The following is a 17,319-nucleotide window of genomic DNA, read 5'->3' as shown; positions in this document are numbered from 1 at the left end:
ACCAAGACTCGGTCACGACTAGCAATCCACGACTAGCAAGCAACGTCACACACGAAGTTGTGGCGTGCAGCTCAGCGACGACCGCTGTCAACGAAAGTCATCCCGTCAGTGGAGTACCGCAGTTGCTCGGCATGTTTGCCAATTCTGTGGTGGAACTTTTAACTTCAACATAAACTGTGTATCATAGTCGTCCAGTTCAAGTTATGTCGTGATCCCAACTAAACGTTCACGAGTTATTTATTCGGACAGTGACTCAGATTAGACGTCTGATTATTTTATTTTCACACTGACAGTGAAACGCGTTCTACACTGACATCTAAATCACGTATTTGAATAAAGTACTAATAATTGAAGATTCTATTACTGAAAATAGAGAATTAAAATTATCACAACATATAATAAATTGGTGTGTAGTCTCCAAAAGTAAAACAAATTACTTTGATTCACAATGTGTCAAAAAGAGCTTTTAATAATTTATGTTTATTTTCTTTAAGGTGATCTCTTTACTTGGGCCTGAAATATAGTGCATGTTTTCCGTAAATTTCAATGTCTGACAAGTAAAATGACATTTGTCGCCAGAAAAAAACCACGACAGCGCCACCTTACTAGCAAATAGCGTAGACTATTGTTTTTTCACAAAAGGTCTTTAAGTTTTAATCACTTACTGGTGTTACATCATTTCTTATACAATACACATGCAATAATATTGCAGTTACATTGGTTCTAATCATGTCTATGTTAACTAAATCAAATAATAAAGTTACCGGGTTCGATGTCGGTGATTATTGAAAAGGAACGATCGCTACCACGGTGCCAAGCTGTTGTTCTTTGTTGTTTACGTTCGACAGAACACTGAATAGAATTCGGGTTCCCATAAAGTGACGTCCATATAGTGAACAACTATAGTATCGTATTTCCCAAGAACACTACTTTCTACTAGTATTTAAAACATACTATTTGAAAAATTATTAGTAGTAAGGTTTTCAAAATAAAACTATATAATAACGCCCGTAGATTACAAAATTATAACGCTAATAAAAACGCTAATAAAAAAGTACAACACACATACATACATAGAAAGCATTGATTGAATACGTAATTATGAAGTGACTGTGACGATCCTGTGACAGGTGTAAATCGGCAACTGCCGTCGTCAACCGTGGCACTTGCATCGTAATTATCGGCAACTTGATAAGTACATCCACGCTTAAAAATCTGAGCAGAGAACGCCTCACATGCCCCTTCCATGCATTTCATAATCTTTCGCGCCTCTCGCTCACCCGAGAACAATCCCGCCTGTATGTAGCCGTTCCAATGTGGGTCTGTCGCCTCTCCTCCGAAATGCAGTCGTCCCACGTTCCCCTCCAGGCGTCTATGGCTTTCTCGTGATACTTCTACCGGCCAGTTGGTGAACGCACCGCGGAATAGTGGATCCTGCGACCATCGGTACAACATAATCTCCTCCACATCAGGTATACCATTCCCATACACCTGACGAAGAATTGCCATGACTTCGCTTTTTATTTGGTCATCGGTCTCGTACTCGACTCGACGGGATTCGTCGCCAGTAACGGTCATCATTAATAAATTAGTGCCTGCTTCAAACAATCCCTCCGCCTCCAAGTTTTGCCATATAGTGTAGTATCCGCGCCGAGAACTGGCATATAAAATGAACTCCTCGTCATCCCAGAACTTCTCGATACCGTCTGGAAATTTTAGAAATATTTTTGTGTAGAGAGCCATATCAAACTGAAAGATTTCTTCAACTTTCCAGTCAGGAAGAGGCGGGTAGAATTCCACCAAATCACTTTGTAAAACCCCTATACTGAAAGTGATAATCGCGTATGGCGCTGTATAATTCGACCCGTCGGAACACGTGACCGTCACACCATTATCATCGTATTCAACTTTTGTAACTATCTTTTCTAAAAGTAAACGAGTGTCGTTTGCTTCCAGGAATGTTTCGGCCTGAGACCGCAGCACATAACTAAAACCACGTTGATCAGTTACAAAAATTTCATTCGCGCCGTCGATTGTAGCTGTCGCTTTCAGTGATGTCACATATGGAATTGCTGCAATTTCAAAGTCAAAGTCATAATATTCAATGGACTTCTGAACTGGGGTCGTAGGATTCCAGTCTCCAAGACGTAAAGCAGAGCGCACGGACATGTCCGGTTTGTCATTGTCAATGAGATCTTCCGCTAACTCATAGATGTAATCCAACGCACTCTCGAATGCAGGATATTCTGATAATGCTTCGTCAGTCAAATTTTCACCATTCTGTCCACGAAATATGAAACTGTCCCATGCCGAAACGTTTCCTGCAATTTCCAGTGATTCTGACAAAGATGCTAATGGGTTAACTGATGTGTCGCCGGGTTGTATCCAGTTCGCTCCAACTTCTACTGTCTTCCCCCCGAACTGCACCTCCTTTAAACGGCCACCAATTCGGTTGCTTCCTTCGAGGATAAGAAAGTCTGTCACTCCATTGTCGTGAAGGTGCTTTCCTGCAGCGATTCCTGACGCCCCGGCGCCAAGAATGAGCACGTCCACGGCAAATACGGCAGGTAAAATAGCCAAGAATAGAGAGCTTATCACAGGAACATGTAATACATTTGCCATAGCGATTCAGTAGGCGATATGGTGTGTGATAGTGTAGTACAATGCGGTCACAAGTGAGTTCATGTACTTGTAACAATTCAGCTAAAATAGGGTAACTGGGCTAAACTATTCATATCAAGGTGTGTTTGTTTGAACTATGAATAATACACAATTATACGACAAATTTACGAAGTAAGTATGTTTTATGTGTACATACATTGTTCAATCACTATATAATACATTACATAAGCACTATGAATCCCACAATCTTCGCCAACCCTCGCCAAGATTTCCACGATCCAAGTGTTATTTGACTTGGTCAAACCATTGCCATTCAGTAAACTTATTTACCGTGACTCGTTTTATTTTATCTTGTAAAACTTACAGTCTATAGTGAAAATGGGTACGTGACTTTGGCTAAAGACAAGTCTTTAGTTGTTAAATGCAGATATAAGGTCATCGGGGGTTCAAGGGAATCTCTTGAATGTAATAAAAGTGTATGTATATGCGTTGTGATATGTTTACCATTGTAAGTATAGTAATGGAAGTACATTATGGAGTGTATGTTACAGCGCAATGCCGTCACGAAAAGTTGTAGTTAATCGCACTCGCGTCCGTGGCGTTTTGGTAAAACACACGCGCAAACAAACATGCGTTTCACACTGAAATAATACGGTCAACGACTTGTACCTCGACAGTATAACAAACATGCCAAATCAATCATCATTATGATATTTCGCCCCATTGATATTAGTGGAACGGTATCCACAAAATGATATGTTAGAGTATTGTAATCACAACACTTAGTACAAAGAAATATTGTAATCACATTAGTTAGTACAAAGGAATATTGTAATCACACTAGTTAGTACAAAGAAATATTGTAATCACATTAGTTAGTACAAAGGAAAATTGTAATCACAACTCTTAGTACAAAGGAATATTGTAATCACATTAGTTAGTACAAAGGAATATTGTAATCACATTAGTTAGTACAAAGGAATATTGTAATCACAACTCTTAGTACAACGGAATATTGTAATCACAACTCTTAGTACAAAGGAATATTGTAATCACAACACTTAGTACAAAGGGATATTGTAATCACATTAGTTAATACAAAGAAATATTGTCATCACAACACTTAGTACAAAGGAATATTGTAATCACAACACTTAGTACAAAGGAATATTGTAATCACAACACTTAGTACAAAGGAATATTAGTTAGTTCAAAGAAATATTGTAATCACAACACTTAGTACAAAAGAATATTGTAATCACAACTCTTAGTACAAAGGAATATTGTAATCACAACACTTAGTACAAAGAGATATTGTAATCACATTAGTTAATACAAAGAAATATTGTAATCACAACACTTAGTACAAAGGAATATTAGTTAGTTCAAAGAAATATTGTAATCACAACACTTAGTACAAAAGAATATTGTAATCACAACAATTAGTAAAAAGGAATATTGTAATCACAACACTTAGTACAAAGAAATATTGCCATCACAACACTTAGTACAAAAGAGTATTGTAATCACAACACTTAGTACAAAGAAATATTGTAATCACATTAGTTAGTACAAAGGAATATTGTAATCACACTAGTTAGTACAAAGGAATATTGTAATCACATTAGTTAGTACAAAGGAAAATTGTAATTACAACTCTTAGTACAAAGGAATATTGTAATCACAACTCTTAGTACAAAGGAATATTGTAATCACATTAGTTAATACAAAGAAATATTGTCATCACAACACTTAGTACAAAAGAATATTGTAATCACATTAGTTAGTACAAAGGAATATTGTCATCACAACACTTAGTACAAAGGAATATTGTAATCACACTAGTTAGTACAAAGGAATATTGTAATCACATTAGTTAATACAAAGAAATATTGTCATCACAACACTTAGTACAAAGGAATATTGTAATCACATTAGTTAGTACAAAGGAATATTGTCATCACAACACTTAGTACAAAGGAATATTGTAATCACAACACTTAGTACAAAGGGATATTGTAATCACATTAGTTAATACAAAGAAATATTGTCATCACAACACTTAGTACAAAGGAATATTAGTTAGTTCAAAGAAATATTGTAATCACAACACTTAGTACAAAGGGATATTGTAATCACATTAGTTAATACAAAGAAATATTGTAATCACAACACTTAGTACAAAGGAATATTAGTTAGTTCAAAGAAATATTGTAATCACAACACTTAGTACAAAAGAATATTGTAATCACAACACTTAATACAATGGAATATTGTAATCGCAACAATTAGTAAAAAGGAATATTGTAATCACAACACTTAGTACAAAGAAATATTGTCATCACAACGCTTAGTACAAAAGAGTATTGTAATCACAACACTTAGTACAAAGAAATATTGTAATCACATTAGTTAGTACAAAGGAATATTGTAATCACACTAGTTAGTACAAAGGAATATTGTAATCACATTAGTTAGTACAAAGGAAAATTGTAATTACAACTCTTAGTACAAAGGAATATTGTAATCACAACTCTTAGTACAAAGGAATATTGTAATCACATTAGTTAGTACAAAGGAATATTGTAATCACATTAGTTAGTACAAAGGAAAATTGTAATCACAACTCTTAGTACAAAGGAATATTGTAATCACAACTCTTAGTACAAAGGAATATTGTAATCACACTAGTTAGTACAAAGGAATATTGTAATCACATTAGTTAGTACAAAGGAAAATTGTAATTACAACTCTTAGTACAAAGGAATATTGTAATCACATTAGTTAGTACAAGGAATATTGTAATCACATTAGTTAGTACAAGGAATATTGTAATCACAACTCTTAGTACAAAGAAATATTGTAATCACAACTCTTAGTACAAAGGAATATTGTAATCACATTAGTTAGTACAAAGGAATATTGTAATCACATTAGTTAGTACAAAGGGCAATTGTAATCACAACTCTTAGTACAAAGGAATATTGTAATCACATTAGTTAGTACAAAGGAATATTGTAATCACATTAGTTAGTACAAAGGAATATTGTAATCAGAACACTTAGTACAAAGGAATATTGTAATCACAACTCTTAGTACAAAGGAATATTGTAATCACAACACTTAGTACAAAGGAATATTGTAATCACAACTCTTAGTACAAAAGAGTATTGTAATCACAACACTTAGTACAAAGAAATATTGTAATCACATTAGTTAGTACAAAGGAATATTGTAATCACACTAGTTAGTACAAAGAAATAGTGTAATCACATTAGTTAGTACAAAGGAAAATTGTAATCACAACTCTTAGTACAAAGGAATATTGTAATCACATTAGTTAGTACAAAGGAATATTGTAATCACATTAGTTAGTACAAAGGAATATTGTAATCACAACTCTTAGTACAACGGAATATTGTAATCACAACTCTTAGTACAAAGGAATATTGTAATCACAATACTTAGTACAAAGGAATATTGTAATCACAACACTTAGTACAAAGGAATATTGTAATCACAACACTTAGTACAAAGGAATATTAGTTAGTTCAAAGAAATATTGTAATCACAACACTTAGTACAAAGGAATATTAGTTAGTTCAAAGAAATATTGTAATCACAACACTTAGTACAAAGGGATATTGTAATCACATTAGTTAATACAAAGAAATATTGTAATCACAACACTTAGTACAAAGGAATATTAGTTAGTTCAAAGAAATATTGTAATCACAACACTTAGTACAAAGGGATATTGTAATCACATTAGTTAATACAAAGAAATATTGTAATCACAACACTTAGTACAAAGGAATATTAGTTAGTTCAAAGAAATATTGTAATCACAACACTTAGTACAAAAGAATATTGTAATCACAACAATTAGTAAAAAGGAATATTGTAATCACAACACTTAGTACAAAGAAATATTGTCATCACAACACTTAGTACAAAAGAGTATTGTAATCACAACACTTAGTACAAAGAAATATTGTAATCACATTAGTTAGTACAAAGGAATATTGTAATCACACTAGTTAGTACAAAGGAATATTGTAATCACATTAGTTAGTACAAAGGAAAATTGTAATTACAACTCTTAGTACAAAGGAATATTGTAATCACAACTCTTAGTACAAAGGAATATTGTAATCACATTAGTTAATACAAAGAAATATTGTCATCACAACACTTAGTACAAAAGAATATTGTAATCACATTAGTTAGTACAAAGGAATATTGTCATCACAACACTTAGTACAAAGGAATATTGTAATCACACTAGTTAGTACAAAGGAATATTGTAATCACATTAGTTAATACAAAGAAATATTGTCATCACAACACTTAGTACAAAGGAATATTGTAATCACATTAGTTAGTACAAAGGAATATTGTCATCACAACACTTAGTACAAAGGAATATTGTAATCACAACACTTAGTACAAAGGGATATTGTAATCACATTAGTTAATACAAAGAAATATTGTCATCACAACACTTAGTACAAAGGAATATTAGTTAGTTCAAAGAAATATTGTAATCACAACACTTAGTACAAAGGGATATTGTAATCACATTAGTTAATACAAAGAAATATTGTAATCACAACACTTAGTACAAAGGAATATTAGTTAGTTCAAAGAAATATTGTAATCACAACACTTAGTACAAAAGAATATTGTAATCACAACACTTAATACAATGGAATATTGTAATCGCAACAATTAGTAAAAAGGAATATTGTAATCACAACACTTAGTACAAAGAAATATTGTCATCACAACGCTTAGTACAAAAGAGTATTGTAATCACAACACTTAGTACAAAGAAATATTGTAATCACATTAGTTAGTACAAAGGAATATTGTAATCACACTAGTTAGTACAAACGAGTATTGTAATCACATTAGTTAGTACAAAGGAAAATTGTAATTACAACTCTTAGTACAAAGGAATATTGTAATCACAACTCTTAGTACAAAGGAATATTGTAATCACATTAGTTAGTACAAAGGAATATTGTAATCACATTAGTTAGTACAAAGGAAAATTGTAATCACAACTCTTAGTACAAAGGAATATTGTAATCACAACTCTTAGTACAAAGGAATATTGTAATCACACTAGTTAGTACAAAGGAATATTGTAATCACATTAGTTAGTGCAAAGGAATATTGTAATCAGAACACTTAGTACAAAGGAATATTGTAATCACAACTCTTAGTACAAAGGAATATTGTAATCACAACACTTAGTACAAAGGAATATTGTAATCACAACTCTTAGTACAAAAGAGTATTGTAATCACAACACTTAATACAAAGAAATATTGTAATCACATTAGTTAGTACAAAGGAATATTGTAATCACACTAGTTAGTACAAAGGAATATTGTAATCACATTAGTTAGTACAAAGGAAAATTGTAATCACAACTCTTAATACTAAGGAATATTGTAATCACAACTCTTAGTACAAAGGAATATTGTAATCACATTAGTTAGTACAAAGGAATATTGTAATCACATTAGTTAGTACAAAGGAATATTGTAATCACAACTCTTAGTACAAAAGAATATTGTAATCACCTTAGTTAGGACAATTGAATATTGTAATCACAACACTTAGTACAAAGGAATATTGTAATCACAACACTTAGTACAAAGGAATATTGTAATCACATTAGGTAGGACAAAGGAATATTGTAATCACAAAACTTAGTACATAGGAATATTGTAATAACATTAGTTAGTTCAAAGGAGTATTGTAATCATAACATTTAGTACAAAGGAATATTGTAATCACAACACTTAGTACAAAGATATATTGTAATCACAACATTTAGTACAAAGGAATATTAGAATCACAACACTTAGTACATAGGAATATTGTAATAACATTAGTTAGTACAAAGGAATATTGTAATCACAACTCTTAGTACAAAAAAATATTGTAATCACATTAGTTAGTACAAAGAAATATTGTAATCACAACACTTAGTACAAAGGAATATTAGTTAGTTCAAAGAAATATTGTAATCACAACACTTAGTACAAAGGGATATTGTAATCACATTAGTTAATACAAAGAAATATTGTAATCACAACACTTTGTACAAAAGAATATTGTAATCACAACACTTAATACAATGGAATATTGTAATCGCAACAATTAGTAAAAAGGAATATTGTAATCACAACACTTAGTACAAAGAAATATTGTCATCACAACGCTTAGTACAAAAGAGTATTGTAATCACAACACTTAGTACAAAGAAATATTGTAATCACATTAGTTAGTACAAAGGAATATTGTAATCACACTAGTTAGTACAAAGGAATATTGTAATCACATTAGTTAGTACAAAGGAAAATTGTAATTACACTCTTAGTACAAAGGAATATTGTAATCACAACTCTTAGTACAAAGGAATATTGTAATCACATTAGTTAGTACAAAGGAATATTGTAATCACGTTAGTTAGTACAAAGGAAAATTGTAATCACAACACTTAGTACAAAGAAATATTGTAATCACATTAGTTAGTACAAAGGAATATTGTAATCACACTAGTTAGTACAAAGGAATATTGTAATCACATTAGTTAGTACAAAGGAAAATTGTAATCACAACTCTTAATACAAAGGAATATTGTAATCACAACTCTTAGTACAAAGGAATATTGTAATCACATTAGTTAGTACAAAGGAATATTGTAATCACAACTCTTAGTACAAAAGAATATTGTAATCACCTTAGTTAGGACAATTGAATATTGTAATCACAACACTTAGTAAAAAGGAATATTGTAATCACAACACTTAGTACAAAGGAATATTGTAATCACATTAGTTAGGACAAAGGAATATTGTAATCACAAAACTTAGTACATAGGAATATTGTAATAACATTAGTTAGTTCAAAGGAATATTGTAATCATAACATTTAGTACAAAGGAATATTGTAATCACAACACTTAGTACAAAGATATATTGTAATCACAACATTTAGTACAAATGAATATTGTAATCACAACGCTTAGTACAAAGAAATATTGAAATCACAACACTTAGTACAAAGGGATATTCTCATCACATTAGTTAGTACAACGGAATATTGTAATCCAATTAGTTAGTACAAAGAAATATTGTAATCACAACACTTAGTACAAAAAAATCACAACACTTAGTACAAATGAATATTGTAATCACAACACTTAGTACAAATGAATATTGTAATCACAACGCTTAGTACAAAGAAATATTGAAATCACAACACTTAGTACAAAGGGATATTCTCATCACATTAGTTAGTACAACGGAATATTGTAATCCAATTAGTTAGTACAAAGGAATATTGTAATCACACTAGTTAGTACAAAGGAATATTGTAATCACACTAGTTAGTACAAAGGAATATTGTAATCACACTAGTTAGTACAAAGTTATATTGTAATCACACTAGTTAGTACAAAGGAATATTGTAATCACATTAGTTAGTACAAAGTTATATTGTAATCACATTAGTTAGTGCAAAGGAAAATTGTAATCACAACTCTTAGTACAAAGGAATATTGTAATCACAACACTTAGTACAAAGGAATATCGTAATCATATTAGTTAGTACAAAGGAATATTGTAATCACGACGGTGAGACACCGTTGAGGACAGTATAGTCAAACGGCAACTATATACTCGCAGGAAAGCTGAGACTGAAAATCGAGTCTTCAAAATCAGAAAAATCTGATTTAATTCGTGGATTTTTTCATATACTAACGCATAGGATTTAAATTCATCTAGTCTCGGGTAGACTTCACCATGGAAATTATGAAAAAATAAACCGGGTTTTGATTGAAATTGTATTTTTTCATTCAATTTCAGGCATAATATATGAACTTTTACACTAGTATCAGGACATTGTTTTCATTGATTCAATGAACAGCGCCACCATACTAACAAACAACGTCGACTGTTTTCTTGTACATGATACACGTAATACAGTCAAAAATTTAAGAGATTTAATAATTTCTATACTTATTTCTGTGAAGTCTAAATCATTTGAGATATTTTGGTGTTCATAGTTCCACAGTTTACGCACTAATGTGTTACTCATGATATGTAAATTATTTCACGTGACAACAAAGCACGAATACCGTGTGCTCTACCTCGCTCGTGCGTGTAATAAACCTATGAGCATGTATTATTTGGGCTCCTGTTGATGTACATGTTGATGTGTGAAGATATTGCACACCGATCGACGGACTCTCAGGTGCGTAACTCAAAGCGGGGGAGTCGTTACCTGCGCATGCGTCAGATGACCATAACGTGTCATTGTTTATAAACAAGCGTCTACCCTCGAGGCTTTGCGTTTTTAGCGGGTGTTTTTATCGTCGCTTGGGACTCAATTTCCGCGCGTGCGCAGGTGACGACCCTCCCGCTTTAAGGGGCGTTGGTCGTAAACAAACATTGAATTATACTTGCGTTTTGTACATCTCTAAAAGTCTCATATTGAAAACAGCGTGGCGCGACGACCACCGCCCATTAATATTTTATGTCAGAAATATCTTCCAGCATGTACGATGTCCTGCTGGAATAAGATAAGTACGATCTTAAACTCAAGGTTTCCTGTTTGAACATTGCGAAATATGACTTAGTACGATTGCCCGTTAAACTCTGTATATTCAAATGTTTTGGGGGTAATAGTGCTGCTTCTTTCTTGTGTTATCAACAAAGAAATTAATAATGTTGCATGATTTTATATTGTCAAAAAAGTGACAAACGCCACCACGGCGCTAAACTGTTGTGCTTTTGTTTTGTATTTTTCTTTTGGACAGAAACTGAATCCAAGTTCCAATTTTCATTCGAACAGCAAACGGGTGTTTTTTTAACGTTTAAAAAAAAATATTTTTTGAAATGCGCTTATGAAAAAAAATGTTTTTCAAACGTTTTGTCATATTATCGATTTTTTAAATTGATTTTTAATATATGTTGGCAAGCGTTTTAAAAACGGTTTGTCATTTAAAAGATTTTTAAAATTAGTTGTCTTTTGTTTTTAATTCTTTTTTTTTTTAAATGTCAAAATAAAATGTTTAGAAATTGTTTAAAATAACATTTTCTATCACGACGCATTAATATGTTTTGGTATTCAGTTTTATACTGTTCAGAATATATATATATATATATATACTGAACTTTGTATTGAGTGTGTTGCCTACAATCATTTTATCGATTGCGTCCTGTGGCATATATAACATTGTAGTCATCAAGATGATTTTTTATTTGCTATTTGTGTATCTGTCATTTAATAACACAGGGACAGATATAAATTGGCCCAGTACATGTTCACTAGATGAACAAACCGTGGCCATTCTGATAGCCAATTTACTTTTGTCGATTGCAATCAAAACTATTATTTTCAATGATAAATAATATTACAGATATCGTTACTCGCAAGATAAAATATTGAACACATTCAGTGATACACATAGCTTCTTTTAATCATTGACACATTTTTTTCAAGAAAAGTAGCATGTTAAAAATGTTTTAATATACAGTGAAAGGCAAGGTCTTTGCGTATAAATTTATTTATAAAAATGTTTAAAAGAAGATCATCAGCTATCATTCAATATTCATTAGTGATTGGCCCAACAGCTAAACATTGTATATGCTCACAATGCGCGCGCATACCTTCACGTCACATAGACACTGCGAACGCCATATATTCAAAATGGCGCTTGCTGATTGGATATTGTTGAACTATCTCATTAGAACTAACGTTGATGTCACAATACCATTTCCGGATTTGTCACTTTCAATTCTAACATCCATTTTAAATTATAAAAATGTATATTTATAAAACATGTATAACAACCACAGCTTAATGCCCTTTAAACAAAACATTATGTTTGTGAAAAACATTAATAAAACATTAATAACTAAAAAAAATTGAACTCGTTTATGGGAAAAAAACATTTGTGAATCGTGTTGGAAACGCATTAAACACAAATTTCAAAAATTTGGCTCATCATTTTTGTTGTTTAAAACACGTCTGTCAACACGTTTTTAAAATAGTTTGCGAAGCGTTTTGTTTAACGTTTGTAAAAAAAAAAAACAGCTGTATACTTTCTACTAGGATTTAAATAGTAATATTCGACAAACTACCATTATTAGATAAAGTTATACTAATGCCGGTAGATAAGAAAAGCGCGTTTCAATTACAAAATTACAGAGTTAATAAAAGATACGTACATATGACGCAATAATTAAATGCGTGATTATGGAGTGACTGTGACGATCCTGAGACAGGTGTGAATCGGCAATTGCCGTCGTCAACCGTGGCACTTGCATCGTAATTATCGGCAACTTGATAAGTACAACCACGCTTAAACGTTTTAGGAGAGAACAACTCGCATGCCCCTTCCATGCATTTCATGATTTTTCTTGCTTCACGCTCACCCGAGAACCACCCCGCCTGTACGTAGCCGTTCCATCTTGGGTCGGTCGCCTCTCCTCCGAAATGCAGTCGTCCAACGTTCGCTTCCAGACGCCTGTGCGATTCTTCCGATACCTCCACCGGCCAATTACTATAAGCTCCGCGGAATAGTGGATCTTGTGACCACCGTTTCAACATAATCTCCTCCACATCAGGTATACCATTCCCATACACCTGACGAAGAATTGCCATGACTTCGCTTTTTATTTGGTCATCCGTCTCGTACTCCACTCGGCGCGATTCGTCGCCAGTGACGGTCATCAGTAATAAATTGGTGCCCGCTTCAAATAATCCCTCCGCCTCCAAGTTTTGCCATACAGTGTAGTATCCGCGCCGGGAACTGGCATATAAAATGAACTCCTCGTCGTCCCAGAATTTCTGGGTACCGTCAGGAAATTTTAGAAATATCTTCGTGTAGAGAGTCATGTCAAACTGAAAGATTTCTTCAACCTTCCAGTCAGGAAGAGGCGGGTAGAATTCCACCAAATCACTTTGTAAAACCCCTATACTGAAAGTGATAATCGCGTATGGCGCTGTATAATTCGACCCGTCGGAACACGTGACCGCCACACCATTATCATCGTATTCAACTTTTGTAACTATCTTTTCTAAAAGTAAACGAGTGTCGTTTGGTTCCAGGAATGTTTCGGCCTGAGACCGCAGCACATAACTAAAACCACGTTGATCAGTTACAAAAATTTCATTCGCGGCGTCGATTGTAGCTGTCGCTTTCAGTGATGTCACATATGGAATTGCTGCAATTTCAAAGTCAAAGTCATAATATTCAATGGACTTCTGAACTGGGGTCGTAGGATTCCAGTCACCAAGACGTAAAGCAGAGCGCACGGACATGTCCGGTTTGTCATTGTCAATGAGATCTTCCGCTAACTCATAGATGTAATCCAACGCACTCTCGAATGCAGGATATTCTGATAATGCTTCGTCAGTCAAATTTTCACCATTCTGTCCACGAAATATGAAACTGTCCCATGCCGAAACGTTTCCTGCAATTTCCAGTGATTCTGACAAAGATGCTAATGGGTTAACTGATGTGTCGCCGGGTTGTATCCAGTTCGCTCCAACTTCTACTGTCTTCCCCCCGAACTGCACCTCCTTTAAACGGCCACCAATTCGGTTGCTTCCTTCGAGGATAAGAAAGTCTGTCACTCCATTGTCGTGAAGGTGCTTTCCTGCAGCGATTCCTGACGCCCCGGCGCCAAGGATGAGCACGTCCACGGCAAATACGGCAGGTAAAATAGCCAAGAATAGAGAGCTTATCACAGGAACATGTAATATATTTGCCATAGCGATTCAGTAGGCGATATGGTGTGTGATAGTGTAGTACAATGCGGTCACAAGTGAGTTCATGTACTTGTAACAATTCAGCTAAAATAGGGTAACTGGGCTAAACTATTCATATCAGGGTGTGTTTGTTTGAACTATGAATAATACACAACTATACGACAAATTTACGAAGTAAGTATGTTTTATGTGTACATACATTGTTCAATCACTATATAATACATTACATAAGCACTATGAATCCCACAATCTTCGCCAACCCTCGCCAAGATTTCCACGATCCAAGTGTTATTTGACTTGGTCAAACCATTGCCATTCAGTAAACCTATTTACCGTGACTCGTTTTATTTTATCTTGTAAAACTTACAGTCTATAGTGAAAATGGGGACGTGACTTTGGCTAAAGACAAGTCTTTAGTTGTTAAACGCAGATATAAGGTCATCGGGGGTTCAAGGGAATCTCTTGAATGTAATAAAAGTTTATGTATATGCGTTGTGATATGTTTACCATTGTAAGTATAGTAATGGAAGTACATTATGGAATGTATGTTACAGCGCAATGCCGTCACGAAAAGTTTTAGTTAATCGCACTCGCGTCCGTGGCGTTTTGGTAAAACACACGCGCAAACAAACATGCGTTTCACACTGAAATAATACGGTCAACGACTTGTACCTCGACAGTATAACAAACATGCCAAATCAATCATCATTATGATATTTCGCCCCATTGATATTAGTGGAACGGTATCCACAAAATGTTATATTCGGTGGCGGCGAATGTATTCTTCTGAAACCTATCTTGGCAAACATTTTTGAAATAGTTGAACAAGAAGATTTCAATCGTCAAGCTCTAAATACACTAAAACAAACAAACACACAGTGCAACAGGTGTAACAAAGGTCAACCTTTGAATTTTAAGGATTAACACACTATACTAAATTTATCAAGTGAATTTGCCACAATTTGTGAAAAGTTAAATTTAAATTATGTAAATATACATTATACAAAAGCAATATGAAGCCCCTAATTATTTCCATCCCCCGCCAAGAAACCAAGATCATTTGGTACACTTATTACCAACTTGAAGGTATTTGTGGGGGTTTCAACATAGCACACTTCACATTGAACGGTAGTGCGTGACTGCAAGTAAATAAGCAATGTTTTCTTTTGGTAAATGAGCATTTGCCCCGAGACTCGAACAATAGCCTGAGGGTGAATGTGCGGCCTAAGGGTCATAACAGTGTCAGGACGTAGAAACCGACCCCCAACAACCAATGATGAATAATTTTGCCTTGTATTAGTAACACGTTTCTTTACAATTACAAATGGGATTTAATTAGTTATTCCTAGAATACATGGTTACTTGTTTTTAAATATCTATTTTTTTTATATAATATGTTTAGACGCTAACTACGTGTGTCATTTTAATGTGGGCGTCTTTCCCACGTTAACATTGTGTCTACGGTATTTTTGGATGTATTTATACTTTGTCTCGAAGTATATGCTGGTACTTTTGCTATATTATAATTGCTACTACTATGTGAGTGTCAATAAACAAACGTGTATATTGCCATTGTTGTTAAATTGTTGAATGATAATGCCCGTCCATTGTTATGGGTCCCATTCGACGTATAAATCGCGGCGTATACAATATATTGTTTGTTCACACGCGCTCCCAAATCAAAGCTGTTTATTTTTTATTTTTTCAGCTATATACCTTATATACTACTATACCACATGGTAAATTAAAACTACAATATGAGAACATTATCTAGCGGGCAATTTGTCTTTATAAAAATAAGTCTGGGGTGTATATATATATATTGTAATCGCAACACTTAGTACAAAGAAATATTGTAATCACAACACTTAGTACAAAGAAATATTGTAATCACCTTAGTTAGGACAATTGAATATTGTAATCACAACACTTAGTACAAAGGAATATTGTAATCACAACACTTAGTACAAAGGAATATTGTAATCACATTTGTTAGTACAAAGGAATATTGTAATCACAACACTTAGTACAAAGATATATTGTAATCACAACACTTAGTACAAAGGGATATTGTAATCACATTAGTTAATACAAAGAATTATTGTCATCACAACACTTAGTACAAAAGAATATTGTAATCAACACTTAGTACAAAGGAATATTGTAATCACAAAACTTAGTACAAAAGAGTATTGTAATCGCAACACTTAGTACAAAGGAATATTGTAATCACAACACTTAGTACAAAAGAGTATTGTAATCACAACACTTAGTACAAAGAAATATTGTAATCACATTAGTTAGTACAAAGGAATATTGTAATCACACTAGTTAGTACAAAGGAATATTGTAATCACAACTCTTAGTACAAAGGAATATTGTAATCACAACTCTTAGTACAAAGGAATATTGTAATCACATTAGTTAGTACAAAGCAATATTGTAATCACATTAGTTAGTACAAAGGAATATTGTAATCACAACTCTTAGTACAAAGAAATATTGTAATCACAACTCTTAGTAGAAAGGAATATTGTAATCACAACACTTAGTACAAAGGGATATTGTAATCACATTAGTTAGTACAAAGAAATATTGTCATCACAACACTTAGTACAAAGGAATATTGTAATCACAACACTTAGTACAAAGGAATATTGTAATCACAACACTTAGTACAAAGGAATATTAGTTAGTTCAAAGAAATATTGTAATCACAACACTTAGTACAAAGGAATATTGTAATCACAACTCTTAGTACAAAGGAATATTGTATTCACAACACTTCGTACAAAAGAATATTTTAATCACATTAGTTAGTACAAAGAAATATTGTCATCACAACACTTAGTACAAAGGAATATTGTAATCACAACACTTAGTACAAAGGAATATTGT

General features: G+C 33.2%; 1 protein-coding gene and 1 pseudogene across 1 annotated transcript; both read right to left on the bottom strand.

Annotated features, from left to right (window-relative positions):
* Positions 1-216: 216 nt before the first annotated feature.
* Positions 217-2,622, bottom strand: LOC100378024 (uncharacterized). Its single transcript, XM_085497003.1, has one exon. The coding sequence runs from the start codon at positions 2,620-2,622 to the stop codon at positions 1,024-1,026; it is 1,599 nt and encodes a 532-aa protein (XP_085353129.1). The 3' UTR covers positions 217-1,023.
* Positions 2,623-12,098: 9,476 nt separating this feature from the next.
* LOC144355077 (uncharacterized) lies at positions 12,099-14,424 on the bottom strand (annotated as a pseudogene).
* Between the last annotated feature and the right edge of the window lie 2,895 nt (positions 14,425-17,319).

Source organism: Saccoglossus kowalevskii, chromosome 1, assembly GCF_978046115.1.
Source record: "Saccoglossus kowalevskii chromosome 1, keSacKowa6.1, whole genome shotgun sequence".
Lineage (NCBI taxonomy): Eukaryota > Metazoa > Hemichordata > Enteropneusta > Harrimaniidae > Saccoglossus > Saccoglossus kowalevskii.
Note: the sequence above shows the minus strand (reverse complement) of the source record. Positions and strands in the feature narration are given on the sequence as shown.